This window comes from Lathyrus oleraceus, chromosome 2 (genome assembly GCF_024323335.1).
Source record: "Lathyrus oleraceus cultivar Zhongwan6 chromosome 2, CAAS_Psat_ZW6_1.0, whole genome shotgun sequence".
NCBI classification, from domain to species: domain Eukaryota; kingdom Viridiplantae; phylum Streptophyta; class Magnoliopsida; order Fabales; family Fabaceae; genus Lathyrus; species Lathyrus oleraceus.
The window spans coordinates 15,557,513-15,577,499 of NC_066580.1; the positions used below are offsets into that span (position 1 = coordinate 15,557,513).

At 38.2% G+C, this 19,987-nt stretch overlaps 2 protein-coding genes across 2 annotated transcripts; one reads left to right on the top strand and one right to left on the bottom strand.

Annotated features, from left to right (window-relative positions):
* Positions 1–1,294: 1,294 nt before the first annotated feature.
* LOC127117682 (aspartate carbamoyltransferase 1, chloroplastic) lies at positions 1,295–3,991 on the top strand. The gene is made up of 7 exons (NM_001427338.1): positions 1,295–1,405; positions 1,519–1,558; positions 1,798–2,322; positions 2,418–2,557; positions 2,875–3,048; positions 3,135–3,371; positions 3,644–3,991. Exons 3-7 carry the CDS (start codon positions 1,821–1,823, stop codon positions 3,749–3,751), a joined length of 1,161 nt encoding a protein of 386 aa, NP_001414267.1. The 5' UTR covers positions 1,295–1,405; positions 1,519–1,558; positions 1,798–1,820; the 3' UTR covers positions 3,752–3,991.
* A 6,285-nt stretch (positions 3,992–10,276) lies between these two features.
* On the bottom strand, positions 10,277–14,051 carry LOC127117683 (adenylyltransferase and sulfurtransferase MOCS3). The gene is made up of 11 exons (XM_051047773.1): positions 13,668–14,051; positions 12,724–12,816; positions 12,580–12,635; positions 12,369–12,433; positions 12,180–12,254; positions 11,971–12,049; positions 11,791–11,829; positions 11,547–11,655; positions 11,301–11,419; positions 11,026–11,142; positions 10,277–10,824 (listed from the first exon to the last, which is right to left on the bottom strand). Exons 1-11 carry the CDS (start codon positions 13,900–13,902, stop codon positions 10,450–10,452), a joined length of 1,362 nt encoding a protein of 453 aa, XP_050903730.1. The 5' UTR covers positions 13,903–14,051; the 3' UTR covers positions 10,277–10,449.
* Positions 14,052–19,987: the final 5,936 nt, after the last annotated feature.

Here is a 19,987-nt window from a genome sequence, read left to right on the forward strand (position 1 = left end):
AAATCTCTTTTTGTTGACTTTTGTTTTGATCTTTTTGAAAAAGGACTTCTAATGCAACAAAAAAAACACTTTTGATAAAATGACTTAAGAAAATAAAAATGGAAAATAGATTGAGATGAATTTACTAGAATGAATTAATAAATTGAAGCAAATTAGTTCAAAAAAATTCAAAAGTTGACAATTGATTGACTTTTGCTCACCTCAATGAATCATGTTTAAAAAATGTAATTTGACTTAAGAAATATGAATAAAAACTTGGGAGACAAAATTAGGGTATGAAAACTTCTTATTTAAAGAGTCTCATATGTCTTTAGTTGTCTCTTTTTTGAGAATAGTCTATAGAACAACTTGATCAATTGTTTTATACAAGCAGTTTTTTTCCTTAGATCCTTTAGTTTCAAGTCACTTTTTTATTTTAATTTTGCCCCAGTCAAGGTTGTTTGATCTCTTACTTTGGGAATTCCTTTTTCAATTAGTCCCCAATATTGATTTGATCTTTAAAAAATTCCATCAACTATGAAGCTTTGAAATTGATGGTTGCATAAATCCATTATTGCTCCCTTCATGACACCTCATAACAATGAGAGATTCAGAAGTATTGAGTATGAGAGAAGGTATAGTTAAGTTGAGAACATGAAAATATTAAACGAAGAGATTTTAAACCTCATGAAATAGAGTGGTGTTGAGGATGAATCCAACAAAGAAGAAGAAGGAAATAGAAAAGATAGAGAATATGAAGAAGATGAATGAGACAATAATTAAGAAGAAAACCACTTGTAAACAAAATTTTACTAAAATGGATTGAAAGTTCACATTAGTTGAGTGAAATTTTATAAAACTTTAAAATATTTACTTCTTTCGGTTTCAATAACTTTTGTTTGATTCCAAGACAAAGTGGTAAGAACTATTAAAAACGCATACACACAATCGTGAATGCTAGGGTTCAAATCATAGTGATGGCATGGTTCGAATCATGGTGATGACGTCCAACCTAACAATATTTGTTTAAATAATCCAGGCCTCATGTTTTCTTTCAATCAATAAAAAATTGAAATTTTTTACTTAGTAATTTTAAGAAAGAAAAAGTTAAAATAAATGCCATTTGGAGATTTGGGATATATGTATAAGAAGATATGTAGATTTTTGACATGAAAAATGACTTTTTAGAATATATGACTGAACCGACCCGACCCAACCCAACCCGACCCGGTCCGGCCCAAAAACAAAGTAATCAACAAATTGGGCTACACAAATTTTTTGCCCCCATTAAGTAAAACAAAGGTTTTAGTTTCGACAAAGCCGTCTTCTCTTGACGCATCTCTCTATATTCACAGACAGACAAACACAGTGGAATCTTTGTTTTCAAGCCGTTGCTTTCTCTTGTCTTCAAAATACAACATTCGCGGTACACTCTTTTCTTTTCTAAACTTTTTATTCCTCCCATTTCATCAAATATCTCTGTTTTATTCATCAAATTCACTCTATTATCTTCAATAACTTGTTGTGTTTTGACTCTAGATTCTGCTGCCGTCTCTTTTTGATCCGTGTTTGGATTCAGGTGACTCTTCTTTTGTCTCCTGGCTTACAAAAAATGGTTCCGAACTTTACTTTTTTTTGTTGTATTAAAAAATATATCATGTTACTTTCATACCCGTTTGCTTTTGAGTATTAAATTCATTGTTTTTGGAATGCTTCTATGTAATTTATAATTATAAATGACCTTGTAATAGTTCATACCAAACATTACATGACTTTGTTTCGTGTTTTGTTTTGTGTTTTGTGTTTTGTGTTTTGTAGCTGATTGTAAAGATCAAAACACAATGACAGTTGCATCTATGTTATCCTCAAACTCTATGAATGTGGGAGTTTCCAATCCAAAGATGTCTTCAAAAACCTCTGCTTGTTGTTTGCTGAACCGGCCATGGCCGTCGAGTTGTTCGATGTCAATTTCATCATGTGGGCAGTTTGGAGTTTCGGAAAAATCGAAACTTTTGTGCGGGGCAGGTGCGCTTCAAGTTGAAAGTGCACCTTTGTTTTCTGTTGGGCAAAAGTTTCAACTTGATGATGTGATTGAAGCTCAACAGTTTGATAGAGAAACTCTCAGTGCTATATTTGAAGTTGCTCGGAGTATGGAGAATATTAGGGGTAACTCGTCCGGGAGCCAGATGCTTAAGGGTTACCTCATGGCGACACTGTTTTACGAGCCTTCCACTAGAACTAGGCTTTCATTTGAGTCTGCTATGAAAAGATTAGGTGGTGATGTACTCACAACTGAAAATGCTAGGGAGTTTTCGTCTGCGGCTAAAGGAGAGACACTCGAAGGTGCGTGCGCCGTTTTACATGACAAAAATCATATTTCTTTTGTGGTTTTGTTTCGTTTTTTATGTATTTTTGTGTGTATACTTTGCTTATTGCAGATACTATAAGAACGGTTGAAGGTTACTCTGATATAATTGTATTGCGCCACTTTGAAAGCGGTGCAGCGAGAAGAGCTGCAGCGACTGCTAACATTCCGGTTATCAATGCTGGGGATGGCCCAGGACAGCATCCCAGCCAGGTATGAACGAATTTTCCATCATAGGTTAGTCACGTTCAACCATGACAAAATAATTAAAGGCCCTATTTAGCCACGTAGTGATAAAGATTTTATGAAGACCCTATTTAGGTACGGTTTAACTGTGACAAATTTTAGACTCTGTGCGGTAGTCCGCCTTCCACGCCCTCAAAGACGGTCCTGCATACATATTAGTGATGCAAAATCCAATGCTTCACAAAGCTAGTCAATCAGATAGGAACGTAGGATGCTTATCTTTTAAAAACCAAATGGATAGTACTATTATGCTCAAACTCTTTGCTTTTTTTCAAATTTCTCAGGCGTTGTTAGACGTTTATACCATTGAACGAGAGATAGGAAAACTGGATGGAATTAAAGTTGGGCTTGTCGGAGACCTTGCTAATGGAAGGACAGTTCGCTCACTTGCATACTTACTTGCCAAGTACCGTGACGTTAAATTATATTTTGTATCTCCTAACGTGGTTAAAATGAAGGTAATTGTTTCAATGCAAACACTTAGTTATGATATCATGAACACGATGCACGACATGCTGCTGAGCTATGGAGTTTTCTTTTACAGGATGACATAAAAGAGTATCTGACATCAAAAGGAGTGGAGTGGGAAGAAAGTTCTGATTTGATGGAAGTCGCTTCTAAGTGCGATGTGGTTTATCAAACTCGCATTCAGAAGGAAAGATTTGGAGAGAAACTTAACCTTTACGAAGAAGCAAGAGGAAAGTATATTGTGAATCAAGATGTTCTAAAGGTGATGCAAAATCATGCTGTTGTAATGCACCCTCTTCCCAAACTCGACGAAGTGAGTACATACAATACAACCATGTCGTATGACATTTTACTTCAAAGTCAAAGTCATTATGAACATACTATTCTGGTCACTATTATAAACAAATATTCTCTTTTCAGATTCATTGAATGATTAATGTATCTGGTTTATTTTTAGATCAGGTACACAAGTTATCCAATGAACTGAAAATATAATCTTTGCTTATAAAGTTATAATAGTAACCAGAGGGTGTAAGCATTAAGATTCAATATAAACCTAACTTGGTCGCTTTAAATTTGACGCAGATCGAAGCTGATGTCGATAATGATCCAAGAGCTGCTTATTTTAGGCAGGCAAAGAATGGCTTATACATTAGGATGGCTCTATTGAAGGTTTTGCTTCTTGGATGGTGAAAGATGCATTCACTTTCCAAGTGGTGAAGATGATAAATTTGTTTCAGTTGTTATCTTAGTTAAACTTGTTTTTTGTACCTATGTTGGCATGAGTCTCACATATAGAGTGAGAAAGAGAAGGGAAAATAATTTTTAGACATTAGTATTAACTTTTGATATGCAAGTTTTTCTATTTACCATAGTGCATGACCAAAGTATACTATTAAGAAATATTAAAAGGTAAATATATTTAGACCTTATAAAATATTCTCTTGTGAAGTTTAGTGCTTATAAATATTTTAATGATGTTAAGTATCCAACTTGTAAGGCAAGTTTTATTATAAACCCAACTGAGTAAACCAGAAGATGAGGAATCAAAGCAAACATGGTACCATGTCACTTTGTAACCGCTTTGGCTCTTGTTAACATGTACTGGTCCATTCATGTAGATGGTAGATAAGTAGCAAACAAGGTAAAGAAGATGACACGTCACCTTATTTGATAGAACAGTGACTTTAATTTAACAGTTGGGCTGAAAATGACTTAAACAAAAGTTATATTTGGAAATATTGATTTATGATGCTGCTTGACACTTTCAAGCACCGTGGTTTGCTCTATTATCGATTTTGATTATGGGTGGCAAAACGGGTCCAATCGGTTGGGCAAGTCCGTTTTGTCTGAACTTTAATGCAGGACGGACCAAGGATTTAGGCCCTCACCCTCTAATGTGTTTGTCCCGTTTTTTTTGCGGGCATGAGCATTTACATTAACTTTTGTATTTTTAGACTTAAAAAGTGCAGTGTCCGTGGACTTTCTCCATCCCGCCCTCACTTTTTTGCGGAGCTGGCCTAAGTTTTAGGTCCGCATCCTAAACTAGGGGTGGGTCTAAGCTTTAGGCCTGCATCCTCAACTAACCGTCCGCCCAGTTTTTTCGGACTTTTGCGGTGCCTGACCCGTTTTCCATCCATAATTTTGTTTCTGTTTGAAAAGATTGTTAACACATTTGATTCGAAAGCACCTTTCCTGTTCGATCGAAAAGATGTTTGAAAAGATCGTTGCAGACACATTTGATTCAGAAGCATCTTTTATGTTTGATCGAATGGATGACCTCATGGAAACTTTTGGATGGAAGCCCCCGTCATTGGGTGGACGAGACTCAATACGGATGGTGCAGTTAGGAAGTTCAGGAAGGTTATGTTATGATAGAAGGCCAGAGCAATATTCCTATCACTAATGCACATGTGGAAAAATGACACTTGTCACATAATCCAAATTATCAGGAACCAAGACGTGGCACAAGAGAGAGAATTCCTAACAGAAAATACAGTACAAACTGTTAAATAGAGGCAGGATTGGGAATGATAGGGTGTGGAATTTAGTGGATGAAAACCGAGTCTTTTCTCTCTTTGAATTTAGCAGCTTTCCATGGTTGTTAGATTTTCTTGTATCTTCCTTTCCATTTGCTAATTCTAAAATTTCAGAAGATAAAAATTGTACTAGATACTTGTTTGAGAATATAGTACAATTTAGCCCAAATTATTTTGTTTATCTTTTACTGTTATTTGAACCATAACAACTGGTGCTTTCATTCTCTTCCACCATGGCTGAAAACACTCGCATGAAGAGTATGGAGAATGCCATAGCAGAAATGCACAAAATCTTACAAAAATTTATGGAGGATTCAGATTGGCGTCACAATGAGTATATGCAGCAACGCCATTTGGATCATGCTCGCTTGGAAAGGGTTGAGAATCAGTTGAGTTCTCTTCATACGACGTCATCCACTGGTGGAAAGAACTCCACGCCGACACCGGCGACACAATCATTTCAGGTGCGTAATATCAAGCTTGATTTTCCAAGATTCGATGGATCTGAGGTCTTAAACTGGATTTTTAAGGCGGAACAATTTTTTGATTATTATGCCACACCGGACAATCACCGCCTTACCATTGCCGCCGTGCATATGGAGAAGGATGTTGTTCCCTGGTTTCAAATGATTTCTCGAAATCAGCCGTTTCAGTCATGGAATATGTTTACGCGTGCCCTTGAGATGGAATTTGGGCCGTCACCGTATGAATCACCCAGACCGGCACTATTCAAATTGGCCCAAACCATTACTGTAGCAGATTATTACTCTGCTTTCACGGTTTTAGCTAACAGGGCCCAAGGTCTAAGCCCAGATGCCACACTAGATTGTTTCATCAGTGGACTCAAAACGGAAATCAAACGAGACGTCATTGCTCAGACCCCCACTTCTCTATCACGTGCCTTTGCCCTTGCCAAACTCTTTGAAGACAAATACTTCATACCACCACCTAAACCACCACCGGCGACCACCCATAAACCTTATCACTATCCAACCCAAAACCTTAACCCTCGAAATGGCCCCCAACCACCACTTCTGCCGTCACCCACACCAAAAGCCACCACCAACCCCCCAAAATCCAACCCAGTTCGCAACATCACACGCGCCGAAATGCAATTGCGCCGCGAAAAAGGTTTATGCTATTACTGTGACGACAAGTTCTCTATCACACATAAATGCCCCAATCGCCATTATTTGCTACTTCAGATTGATGATGATGACGACCCCCCTCAGCCATCCGAACCTTTTGATTCACCCACCCCACCTCCCAGCTCTGTTGACGAGTCTGAGCATCACTTATCCATGAACGCGTTAAATGGTTCTCACGGTGCTGGTACCTTACGATTTCAGGGCCACGTGCAGGGCATTAGTATCAGTGTGTTATTGGACAGTGGCAGCTCTGACAACTTTATTCAGCCCCGCATTGCTCATTGTCTCAAACTACCCATTCAATCCATTGAACAATTCAAAGTCATGGTGGGCAATGGCAATTCTCTGACTACTTTGGGATTCATAGTTGAGCTTCCTGTCACTATTCAAGGACATATCTGCATATCCCAATGTATCTCTTACCTATCACAGGAGCGGATTTGGTTCTAGGCGCCCCTTGGTTAAAGACCCTCGGTCCTCACATAGCGGACTATAATGCTTTGTCTATCAAATTTTATGTCAAAGACACTTTTGTGACTCTATTTGGTGAGAAACACAAAGGTCCAATCCCTGCTCAGTTCCACCACATCAAGAGACTTCACAATACGAAGGCAATTGAAGCTTCATTTACTCTGCAGTTCCAAGAAATACATCCTGCCACCGGTTTTGATCCAACAGGGTTACACCCTGATTTGACTGCTATTCTGCATAGTTTCCATGATGTTTTTGCTGAGCCTCAAGGTCTACCACCTGCCCGATTTCATGATCATGCTATTCCATTGGTTCAAGGCAGCAATCTGGTCAAGGTAAGGCCCTATAGATACCCTCATAGTCAAAAGTCTCAAATTGAATCCATGGTTTTGGAGATGTTGACCCAAGGCATCATCCAACCTAGCAATAGCCCTTTTTCCTCTCATGTCCTCTTAGTTAAAAAGAAGGATGGATCTTGGAGATTTTGTACTGATTATAGGGCTTTAAACACTATTACTGTGAAAGATAGTTTTCCTATCCCTACAGTAGATGAGTTGTTAGATGAATTATATGGGGCACAATACTTTTCCAAGCTGGATTTAAGGTCAGGGTATCACCAAATTTTAGTCAAGCCTGAGGATAGATTCAAAACTGCTTTTAGGACTCATCAAGGCCTTTACGAGTGGCTTGTGATGCCTTTCGGCCTGTCCAATGCACCTGCCACCTTTCAGAGCTTAATGAACCACGTCTTTCAAGCTCAGTTAAGAAAATCAGTTTTGGTCTTCTTTGACGATATACTAATCTACAGCCCTTCATGGTCTGCACACTTGAGTCACTTGGAGGAAGTGCTGCAACTCATGAGATCCCATTCCCTCTTTGCTAAAATGTCAAAATGCTGCTTTGGCTTCACTGAGGTTGACTATTTGGGCCACACCATCTCTAACAAGGGTGTTCAAATGGACAAATCTAAGATTCAAGCAGTCCTTGATTGGCTCCCTCCCACAAATCTGAAACAATTGCGTGGTTTTTTGGGTCTGTCCGGTTATTACAGAAGGTTTGTCCGCCATTATGCCACCATTGTTGCCCCATTGACTGAACTCTTAAAGAAAGATGCCTTCCAATGGACTTCTCAGGCCACAGATGCATTTCAAGCCTTGAAACATGCCATTACAGTTGCGCCTGTGTTAGCACTACCAGACTTCACCAAACCCTTCATTCTTGAAACAGATGCCTCGGGTACCGGTATTGGTGCAGTCCTCAGTCAAGACAAACACCCTATAGCTTATTTCTCCAAGAAGCTTAATCCTTTGATGCAGAAGAAATCAGCTTATGTTAGAGAACTTTATGCTGTTACTGAAGCAATGGCGAAGTTTCGTCATTATTTGTTGGGTAATCACTTCATCATTCGCACTGATCAGAAAAGTTTGAAAGCCTTAACTGATCAGACCATCCAGACTCCGGAGCAACAGAAGTGGCTGCACAAATTCTTGGGTTTCGATTTTTCCATTGAGTATAAACCCGGCAAGGATAACATTGCAGCTGATGCGTTATCTCGATCATTTTTTGCCTTATCCGGACCAATCAACCCCCTGCTACCATTAATTACAGTGGCTGTGAATGAAGATCCTCACTTTTCAACCATCAAACAACAATGTATGCAGGGTACCTGTACAGAGCCTTTCTTCCATGTGCAGCAAGGCATCTTATTTTGGAAAAATCGTGTCATGGTTCCCCCTAGACCACACTTGATTCAAGCTATCTTAGAGGAATTCCACTCGTCTATGTTGGGAGGACATGTCGGTATAGCACGCACCAAAGCTAGAATCACTTCTCAATTCACTTGGCCTTCTATAACTAAAGATATTCGACGATTTGTCTCACAATGTTTGGTGTGTCAACAAGCAAAGTCGTCTACTTCCGCTCCTGCCGGACTACTGCAGCCACTACCCATACCGGCTCAAGTGTGGGAGGATTTATCCATGGACTTTATCACTGGTCTTCCCCATTCGAATGGGTTTACTGTCATTATGGTTGTCGTGGACAGGTTATCCAAATACAGTCATTTCGCTTCTCTGAAAGCTGACTTTACTAGTCTCAAAGTCGTTGAATCCTTCCTACATAATGTGGTGAAATTACATGGATTTCCTCGTAGCTTGGTATCGGACAGAGATAAAGTATTTACAAGTGCATTTTGGCAGCAGCTATTCAAATTGAGTGGCACAACCTTGGCTATGAGCACAACTTACCATCCTCAGTCTGATGGTCAGACAGAGGCAGTTAACAAATGTCTGGAGCTGTATTTGCGGTGTTTCACAGGGCAGGAACCTTAGAAATGGTCCAAGTTGCTTGACTGGGCCGAATTTTGGTATAATTCTTCGTTTCAGTGCAGCATCGGCATGACACCATTCAAAGCGGTTTATGGCAGAGGCCCTCCTAACTTAGTCAAGTATGATACTGCAAAATCAGCACCTATACCATTACAAACATTGCTTGTTGAAAGGGACCTCACCCTTCAACTCCTCAAAGCAAATTTACACCGTGCTCAGCAAGTCATGAAGAAGTATGTCGACGCCAAACGCAAGTTTGTGGAGTATCAATTGGGTGATATGGTATTGATCAAGTTACAACCATATAGGCAACACTCTGTCGCTTTACATCGTAATCAGAAGCTTGGTATGCGTTATTTTGGGCCTTTTCCTATCATTGAGAAAATAGGTACTGTTGCTTATAAGGTGTTGCTGCCACCCTCAGCCAAAATACATCATGTCTTCCATGTAGTTAACTTGAAACTGTGCAAAGGAGAGCATCACACTCAATATTTTCCACTTCCACTGCTGACTTCGGAGACTGGACCCTTGTTGGTTCCGGAGGAGATCATGGACACCAGAGTGTTGCTGCAAAAAGGGCGCAAACTGTCCCAAGTCTTGGTTAAATGGGCAGGCTTACCTCACACTGAAGCAACGTGGGAAAATCAAGAAGAGCTGCAAGGCAATTTTCCCAACTTTAACCTTGAGGAAAAGATTAATTTTAATGGAGGGGGTAATGTTATGATAGAAGGCCAGAGGAATATTCCTATCACTAATGCACATGTGAAAAGGACACTTGTCACATGATCCAAATTATCAGGAACCAAGACGTGGCACAAGAGAGAGAATTCCTAACAGAAAATACAGTACAGACTCTTAAATAGAGGCAGGATTGGGAATGATAGGGTGTGGAATTTAGTGGATGAAAACCGAGTCTTTTCTCTCTCTGAATTTAGCAGCTTTCCATGGTTGTTAGATTTTCTTGTATCTTCCTTTCCATTTGCTAATTCTAAAATTTCAGAAGATAAAAATTGTACTAGATACTTGTTTGAGAATATAGTACAATTTAGCCCAAATTATTTTGTTTATCTTTTACTGTTATTTGAACCATAACAGGTTAGTTGTGGTGGATTGATTAAACTACGGGGAGTCTTCGAAGGTATGAAACTAGTCCGAGAAAAGGATTAGTTAGTCAAGAAGTTAGCAATGCTCTTGGAGGGAACTCAAGAGCATTAAATGTTCTCAAAGATTAAGTTGTAGTGAAAAACAATCCATTACTGTGAAAATAAGGTGAAAAATATTCTCTAACCAATGCAAAATGTTCTCAAAGGATTCTAAAATACATGGAAAATGAAAACAGCACCCCTAATAAAATATATAATAATTTCAACTTAGAAGTATAACTTGATCAAAGTTTAACTAGATAGCTAATAGGTGGGGAAGTTAGGATCAACATTTTTAGCCCAAGACTCCAAACCTCCAACAATATCCTTAGCAGAACCAAACCCCATTTTGTGAAGGTATTGAACAGCCCTTTGAGAATCATTTCCCCTTCTGCAAACAACATACAATTCCGCACTTTTTTCCTCTTTGTCTTTCTTCAAAATTGAAGATATTTCAGGCAACCTAAACTCTATATCTGCGAATGGAATGTTGACCGAATTCGGAAGAGACACGATCTTGAAATGGTGAGCTGGTCTAACATCGACAAGCACATGTGGTTCCTTGTTGAGAATGATTTCGTTGTACTCCTTGCTGCTGATTCGCGAGTCACTAGGAAGTAGATTTAACTTCAACGGAGCCTACATTTGCATGGAATTGGAATGCATTAATGATATGAAAAATATTATATTATCAGTTTCATAGAGATGCACGGTGAGTGTTAACTAGTTTTACACTGATATTCAACGAGAACTCATCATATTGAATTTCCATTACAAGTTAGTGTAAAACTAAATTTTGCGATAGTGTAAAACTCAAGGCAATAGTAAATGAAATCATACCTCACACAATGGAGTTTGAGTGAACTTCTCATAATCAAATTCTCGGAAGTACTGCTTATTCATTATTGCATTTTCTCCACAAGCTTCACATTGCAAAGACCTTCCTCTGATTTTAACCTGTGCAATAAGATTATATAAGCTCCTGTCATAGACATTAGATCTTACTATTTCTTTCTCATAATGCATCCTTCAAAAATAAGCATTCTATTACACTATCATTAATTCATTGGAGTTATATATCTTAATTCCATCTTGTGAAGTTATTATTAACATACAATACGGATTCGTGCAGCCAATGCATCAAAGAGAAGCATCCTTCCAGAGAGTGGTTCACCAACAGAAGCCGCAATCTTAATCGCCTCGAGAGCTTGGAGACAGCCAATTATACCAGGAACTGAAATGAACGGACCAAATGTCAGAAATTCAGAACAAATTGAAATAGCAATGCAAGTTGAATCATGAATGATAAGTATTTAAAATGATAAACGCGGATTTTGTTATTGCCGAAGAAGAGAGCATACCTACTCCTAGTACTCCACCATCGGCGCAACTTTGGCATGCTGCTCTAGGTGGTGGGGTTGGAAAGAGGCATCGAAAGCAAGGACCACCTTTGTGATTGTAGATAGTGAGCTGCATCATATGTTTTCCATTATTATACCTCGAATTAATGCGATATAAATTATAATCAACAAACTAAGAGTGCAAGTTTCTCGGTGAAGCATCGTTTAACTTAAAAGGTAGAACAAAAAATAATTAGATGTATACCTGTCCTTCCAATCCCACGGCCGCACCTGATACAAGGGGCTGCACAAGTAGAACGAAAGCAATTAAAAAAAAGTTTCAATAGAAGTAACCTATTTCGTACTTGTGCAAATTGAAGATAGGAAATACGATTTATAGGAAAACAAATTTTGGGGGAAAAGACCGATCTACATTAACATTTACCTTTCCTAGTACCACGCAGCAGTCACTGATCAAATACCGGGTGGGAGCATTATCTGTTGCATCCACTATTATATCGTATCTAACAGATTCAAGATAAAAAAACAAAAAAAAAAGATATCACACAGATTCAGCGGTAATGTTCAAAGGGAAATGAAAAAATTAAGCATAGAAGAAAGAAAGATTGGTCTTATTATAAAAAGGAAACATACTTGCTGAAAATTTCCAAAGCATTGGAATTCTTCAAAGCTTCTTCATGTTCCACGACTTCAATAGATGAATTGATCCTAAATATTCATGAAAACTTAGTTCCATGTCCCAACAATAGTGATACAAAGCTGTACAAACAATTGATCGAAAATTAACACGAATTGTAGGTAAGATTAAAGAGAGCAACATACGAGCGACAAGCAGCAGCAGCGGATTTAACTTTTGGCTGACCAATATATGCTTCCGTGTGTATAATCTAAAAACAACATGAATGAGTTGAAGTGAATAAGATACATGTTAAGAATAACTTGTACTCACAAAAATGCAAACACCGCCATATAACACGCATGAACAATACACAAACTACAGGTCATGCCACAAGTTTAGGAAACAAAAAAGTACCTGTCTATGCATATTATTCAACTCAACCTTGTCATGATCAAGAACACCCAGTTTACCTGAGTACAATTTTCAATATGTAAGCTTTAATGAGATTATAGATTATAGAACAAATCAAAAATCATTAGAAAAAGTGTGATATTTTACCAACACCAGCAGCTGCAAAATATAACAATGCAGAAGCACCAAGCCCTCCAGCTCCCACAACTAAAATCGACGACTTCAACAAATTTGCTTGTCCTGTGCAACAAAAGAATGAAAACATGTGTCATTCAAAAATGTCTTTATGCTCAAAGAGGCATAATGAAGAAGATAAAACAATTTCCAAAGCTAGTGAATTAGCAAAACTTAAATACTTCGAATCTCTACAAAGCAATTGCAACCCAAAACTAATAACTATATTTTAACCTCTGTTTGGATTGACTCGCTTGAACTTATTTAATGACATAGCGTGTGTTTGGTTCTGCGGCGACAAAAATTGATTTTGACTAAAAGTGAGTTGAATCTGAAGTGATGTATGTTTGCATACATTATTCCAAAAGTGAGTCTTATAGTATATTTCAGTGTAAAAATCTAATTTAGACTCAAAAACTACAAATCATAACTTCTAGTAGAATCAATTTTGCATGCATAACCAATTCAACTTTTGAAAAACCAAACACATCAAAATCAATTATCCACCTCTAAAATTACTTTTGCCTCTTCCAAAATAGAAACCAAACATACTACACATAAACACTTAAGAGTCACAATTTGTAACAGCTTATTGAAACAACTTATTTTCACAGGATAGCTAAAGAAAACAACTTATACCTTAAATTTATTTAATCTTTTGTCATATAAATAGCTTATATAAAAGCACTTCCAAGATAACAACTTATACCTTAAATTTATATAATATTTTGTCATATAAATAGCTTATATAAAAGCACTTCCAAGATAAGCACTTAATTAAGTTGTTTAACCAAACAGAACCTAAGTAAAGATAATGAGTACCCTTAAGTCATTAATTGGATAATCATAAAATCAATGCAACTTTTCAATAAATAAAAACTTCCCCTTTATAATGATAGTGTAAACTAGATTTGTACCTTGAACACCAAAGGAAGGAAGAACAAGGTGGCGACTGTATCTATGAATCATGTGAGGTTCTAATCCATTTGTAGCGTACCGTAAAGAGCCATTGGATGATGATGATGATGCAGCAGCGCCGTTTTGGAGATTAATTTCCTTCAATTGAGCTTCTAGAAGTGATATTTTGTGGTCGATATTGGACTTTTCTTCCTTCAGAGATTCAAGTTGTTGGAGAATCTCTGAAGACGACATTGATTCGGTTTTAGGGTTGCGTTGAGTTGAGCTGAGTTGATTTTGAAGAGCATAAACAAACGAGTGTTGTTGACTTTGTTTCAGCGGTAACGCACAACGAAGAACAGAGCCAGGGTTTGGTTTTCTAGTCTAATGATGTTACTGTTTGTTGCAGGAAACAAATACCCTTATTTTATTTTATTTTTTAAATTTATTTTTATGATTAGTTTCCATATATGTTTGGTGATTTCGTTTTTCGGTTTTTTTACCGAGATAATCCAGTTTTTCGAAAAAATTCTCAAAATACCTTAGGTTTCAGAAAATTTTTCAATCTATCCCACTTTTAGGAGGAGACGTCAATTGAATTGGCGACTCCTCTTAAAACTTGAATTGAGACGCCAATTGGATTGGCTAGGGCAGGTGCTCTAGCCAATCCAATTGGCGCCTATGTGTAAGTTTTAAGAGGAGGCGTCAATTCAATTGGCGACTCCCTTAAAAAAGTCTCAAATGACAAAACCTCCAACATGAAAGTTGTATATCTTTTCAAGACAATGAATTTGGACATAAATTTTGCATCATTTGGATTTTTTATGAGAAAGTTATGGGCAGTTGAAGTTGGAATTCTGAGTTTTTCAACTATTATCTGACATATAATGTTTTGTATTATCCCATGTGTTTCTTTTAGAATTATGAAATTTTGTCCAACATAACAATTGAAGTAGACATATCAAATTTTGCAATGCACTTGGTCCCACCTCAAAATAATTAAAAATGAGTGAGTTAGGTCCTTGCGAAGTTGACCCAAAATTAGGGTTTCTATCAAAATGACCTATAATGTTTTGAAATGAATGATGAGCTTCCAAGTTTCAAATGTATTTTTGATGAACATGAAAGTTGTTCATATGGCGACTCTTCTTAAAACTTGAATGGAGGCGTCAATTGGATTGGCTAGGGCAGGTGCCCTAGCCAATCCAATTGGCGCCTATGTGTAGGTTTTAAGAGTAGTCGCCAATTCAATTGGCGAATCCCTCATGAAATACCTTTTTTGTCTTATAAATAGATGCGTTGTGTGACCAATTGTTCCACAGCTCATATAATCATTTGGCTATCATGTTTGGTGTTCGTCGCCGATACGGTAAGGTGATTTATGCGAGAGACAAACCTCAATTGTTGATGCTGTTTTGGAACATCACCACGTTCGATCAACTGAAGAGGGAGCTGGTTCGATGGTTAGACGGGAAAATACCAGAAGGGGAAAAAATCAGAAGTATTGAGAGACTTGACAATATCTTTGGTTGGGTGCGAATGAAGACTGATAAGGATGCTAGGGAAATGATGTTCGGTCGAGACGACATTAATTTGATTGTTGTAATCAGTTAGAAATATTTATGTTTTCAAATGTTTTGTACTGATGTTTATTATGAAACTCGTTGTAACAAGAACTTAATGATATATAATGATTGATTGTTACAGAAATACAATGTTACAAAAAGCTTAAGATCTAGATGATGCTCCTTGATTGGGACAGTTGTTTTTGTTGTGTCCTGGTTGACGACAGATACTACATAATCTTATCATTTTATTTGTGAAATCCATCTCTGTTCTGATACGTGTGCTATTTTGCCTTCCTTTCTTCTTTCTACGCATCTCTTCATTGTGCCAAACAATATCTCCTTCATATGGAGGCCAATAATCCTCCATTGGTAGTACTGAAAAGCTTTGACTATATACATTCATGATGGTGTTGGCCTTGTACACATCAGATAAATGGTTGTAAGCGTCTTGACGAGTATAAGCGTATGCTGCAATGACATGGGAGCAAGGTATGCGGAAGACCTGAAATTTTCCACAATCGCACCAACTTCTGTGTAGTTTAACAGCGTCGGCTAAATTTGGTCTCCCATCGTTGTTGCCCATTCTTTCCTGGACGCTGAAATTTTGTCTATGACTGTCAAAGACTGTTACAACGTGTGTCGTAGCTTTGATGCTCTCCTCTTTCATGACCTTCATGCAACACTCACTGAATACTTGTCCGGACATTAACACTACACTCCATCTTTCACCTCTGGTTGCGAACATAGAAGCCAACCTATAATAGGTTGATCTTACCAAGGCGGTTATCGGCAGATTTCGAATTCCTTTGAAAACCCCGTTCATGCATTCCACAATGTTTGTTGTCATGTGGCCCCATCGACAATCACCGTCAAATGCTCTTGTCCACTGCTCTAATGGTATGTTATTTATCCATCTCCCTGCGTCTTTATTAGACAGTCTAATTTCATCACAATAATATTGAAATGACGGTTGAGTTAAAGCATACCCAGCATTCACCACCTTCTTGCGAAGATTCTTATCTTTTATAGCACGCATGAAGTTTTGTGCAATGTGTCTGATACAGTAGATGTAACACCCTTCTAAAATACCCCAATAAATAATTAAAACAACCAAACATAAATCAGAGTATATATGCAATTTAAGGGTGTCACACTTGACACTTCACACCATGTTCCAATTTAACTCGTCATGCTCATTTATTCATCAAAATAAACATTTGCATAATTCACAGCGGATAGAAATTAACAACGACATGCAAAACATGTAACACATTACATGTAAGGTTATTCAACAACCAAACCGAAAACAAGGCAAAACATCCCGTCCCGATGTTACATCTACCAGAGCATGACTCACTAAGGAACTACACTAGACTCCAAGGACTAGCTTATACTCAATCACTGCACGTTACCTGAAACATAGTTGTAAGGGTGAGTTCCTCAATCGATAGAATAAGCATTATAAAATATCATGTAATGCTAAGTAAATGAACACATCTCATCACCCTAATCATATCACCCATTCAGTAACGGCAACATCAACTCATACTCATAATCATGCTCAACATAAACATCAAAACACACGTATAATATTGGAACACATCCATTCATATTATACACAATACATACATTATGCAATGAGACTCCATGCATGCGGTACCTACTATTCGTGAACACATAGTTCAACCTCACCGATCAAATCCAGATACGGCTACCAAGCTCACTAGTCCCACTCATTTGAGACCTAGTGACTCACATCACTAATTCCTCACCATGGGAATTAGCTACCACCCCAAGGGCCATGCTATGCACGCTAAATCACCTAGCATGCAAACATCAACAACAATCCACAATAACTCATCACTAATTCCTCACCATGGGAATTAGCTACCACCATAAAGGCCATACTATGCACGCTAAATCACTTAGTCATGCAAACATCAACAATCATCCACAATGGACATATGCTCACACTCTAAGCCATAAACAGTCCATTCACAATTGCATACATAATAGATACATCCACAGCATTATGCATACAATCATACATCATCCACATATTTATCACATAATCATATCATGCCACATAATCAATCACAGTATTAGCACGCTCTACTAATACCCCTACCGCTCAAAACAACGAGAAATGATCCCTATTATATCATACGCCAATATAGGCCAAACATCAAACCTGCATACCACATTTAAATATAAATTTTTCACTTTTCACACAGTGTTAACCGGTTAACGCCCTGGGTTAACCGGTTAACGCAACACAGAACACGCTTCCTGGCAATTCACAACAGTGTTAACCGGTTAACACCCTGGGTTAACCGATTAACGCAAGACAGACAGCAATATTTCACAATTCATAACAGTGTTAACCGGTTAACACCCTGGGTTAACTGGTTAACGCAAGACAGAAAGCTGTTCCTGCGCTAACACGAAGCAGAATGCAGAATCCTCCGCAATTTCCGCCGTTGGAGGACTTCCGGACCTCCGATTCCAAGTCCGTAAAAAGCTACACGTTCGGAAAATCAAGACTCATCCAATTACAGATTCAATTACAGCTTTAACATAACTTATTCATCTCAATTTTTCAGCATTCAACATCCCAATTAGGGTCAAATCAATGGCTTATCACTACCCATTACATGTTAACCCATAATACCCATTAAACGACGATAAACCCCCCTTACCTGAGTTAATCCGGCAAATCTTTGACCTTCAACAATCGTGAATCCTCCTCTTGAGCCCTAGCCTCTTCTTCTCCCTTTCTCAGTTTCTTCTCTTTTCTCCCTTTCTCCACTTTCTGTCGCTTCTCTGGTTTTCACGTGAAAAAAACCCTTTTTACCAAATGGAACTCTTTATATATATATTCCAACTTATTATTCCAATAATAATAATTCCAAATAATATTCCAATAATAATCTAATTATTTAATTAAATTAATAAATATACTATTAACTTAATTTAAATAATTATCATATTTTATCGGGGTGTTACAACTCTCCCCCACTAAAAGAGTTTTCGTCCTCGAAAACATACCTCAAGCGAATAACTCAGGATAAGACTCCTTCATCTGACTCTCGAGTTCCCAAGTCACATTGCCACCTGCTGGTCCTCCCCAAGCTACCTTTACCAAAGCAATCTCTTTACCCCGCAATTGCTTCAACCCTCGATCCTCGATCCTCATAGGTGATGTTTCAACAGTCAGGTTATCTCTCACCTGTACATCATCTACTTGGACCACATGCGACGGATCAGGAATGTACCTCCTCAACTGAGACACATGAAAAACCTCATGCAAATTCGCAAGTGACGGCGGTAAAGCGATACGATAGGCTACCTCCCCTATCCTCTCCAAAATCTGATAAGGACCAATAAATCGAGGTGTCAACTTCTTCGACTTCAAAGCTCGACCAACCCCAGTTATCGGAGTAACACGAAGAAACACATGATCTCCCTCCTGAAACTCAAGTGACTTCCTCCTCTTGTCGTGATAACTCTTCTGACGACTCTGAGCAATCCTCATCTTCTCCTGAATCATCTTAATCTTTTCCGTAGTTTGTTGAACAATCTCCGGTCCAACCACAGCACTCTCACCGGACTCATACCAACATAAAGGTGTCCGACATCTCCTACCATACAAAGCTTCAAACGGTGCCATACCAATGCTCGAGTGAAAACTATTGTTGTAGGTAAACTCAATCAGAGGTAAATAACAATCCCAAGCACCTCCCTTTTCCAAAACACAAGCCCTCAAAAGATCCTCCAGTGACTGAATCGTCCTCTCAGTCTGACCATCAGTCTGCGGATGATATGCAGAACTCAATCTCAACTTAGTTCCCAAAGCCCTCTGCAAACCTTCCCAGAACTTCGATGTAAATCTAGGATCTCTGTCCGAAACAATACTCGACGGAATACCATGCAAACTTACAATTTTCTCAATATACAACTCAGATAATCTCTCTAACGGATAATCCATTCTGATCGGAATGAAATGAGCCGATTTTGTCAATCTGTCAACAATCACCCAAATAGCTTCAAAATTCTTAATTGTCCTCGGTAAACCAGAAACAAAATCCATACTGATACTATCCCACTTCCACTCTGGAATAGCCAACGGTTGCATTAGCCCAAACGACTTCTGATGCTCAATCTTTGACTTCTGACAAGTCAAACAAGAATAAACAAAACTCGCGATTTCTCTTTTCATTCCCGGCCACCAAAATAACTTTTTCAAATCATGGTACATCTTCGTAGCCCCAGGATGAATACTCAGGCCACTACGATGTCCTTCCTCAAGAATACTCTTCTTAAGTTCGGTAACATCCGGAATACACACCCGATTACCAAATTTCAAAACACCATTCTCATCAACTCTGAATTCACCACCTTGACCTTGATTCACTAGAGTCAACTTATCAACCAAAAGCACATCGGATTTCTGACCCTCTCTAATCTCATCCAGAATACCACTCGTTAACTTCAACATTCCCAATTTAACACTATTGTGAGTACTCTCACACACCAAACTCAAGTCTCTAAACTGCTCAATTAAATCCAATTCCTTAATCATTAACATCGACACATGCAATGATTTCCGACTCAATGCATCAGCCACTACGTTTGCTTTACCCGGATGGTAATTCAAACCAAAGTCATAATCCTTCAGAAACTCTAACCATCTCCTTTGTCTCATATTCAGCTCTTTCTGATCAAACAAATACTTTAAACTTTTATGGTCACTGAAAACCTCAAATCTTGAC

What these genes read in the sequence shown, in the direction of transcription:
- LOC127117683 (XM_051047773.1), bottom strand. Translation starts at nt 13,902, where the DNA reads ATGTCGTCTTCAGAGATTCTCCAACAACTTGAATCTCTGAAGGAAGAA. An exon ending in TCCTTCCTTTGGTGTTCAAG is followed by an intron (nt 12,817 to 13,667) that starts GTACAAATCTAG and finishes TTTGTTGCACAG; the next exon opens with GACAAGCAAATTTGTTGAAG. An exon ending in TGGCTGCACGAATCCGTATT is followed by an intron (nt 11,143 to 11,300) that starts GTATGTTAATAA and finishes CTTATTGCACAG; the next exon opens with GTTAAAATCAGAGGAAGGTC.
- LOC127117682 (NM_001427338.1), top strand. Translation starts at nt 1,821, where the DNA reads ATGACAGTTGCATCTATGTTATCCTCAAACTCTATGAATGTGGGAGTT. An exon ending in CAGGACAGCATCCCAGCCAG is followed by an intron (nt 2,558 to 2,874) that starts GTATGAACGAAT and finishes CAAATTTCTCAG; the next exon opens with GCGTTGTTAGACGTTTATAC. An exon ending in CTCTTCCCAAACTCGACGAA is followed by an intron (nt 3,372 to 3,643) that starts GTGAGTACATAC and finishes AATTTGACGCAG; the next exon opens with ATCGAAGCTGATGTCGATAA.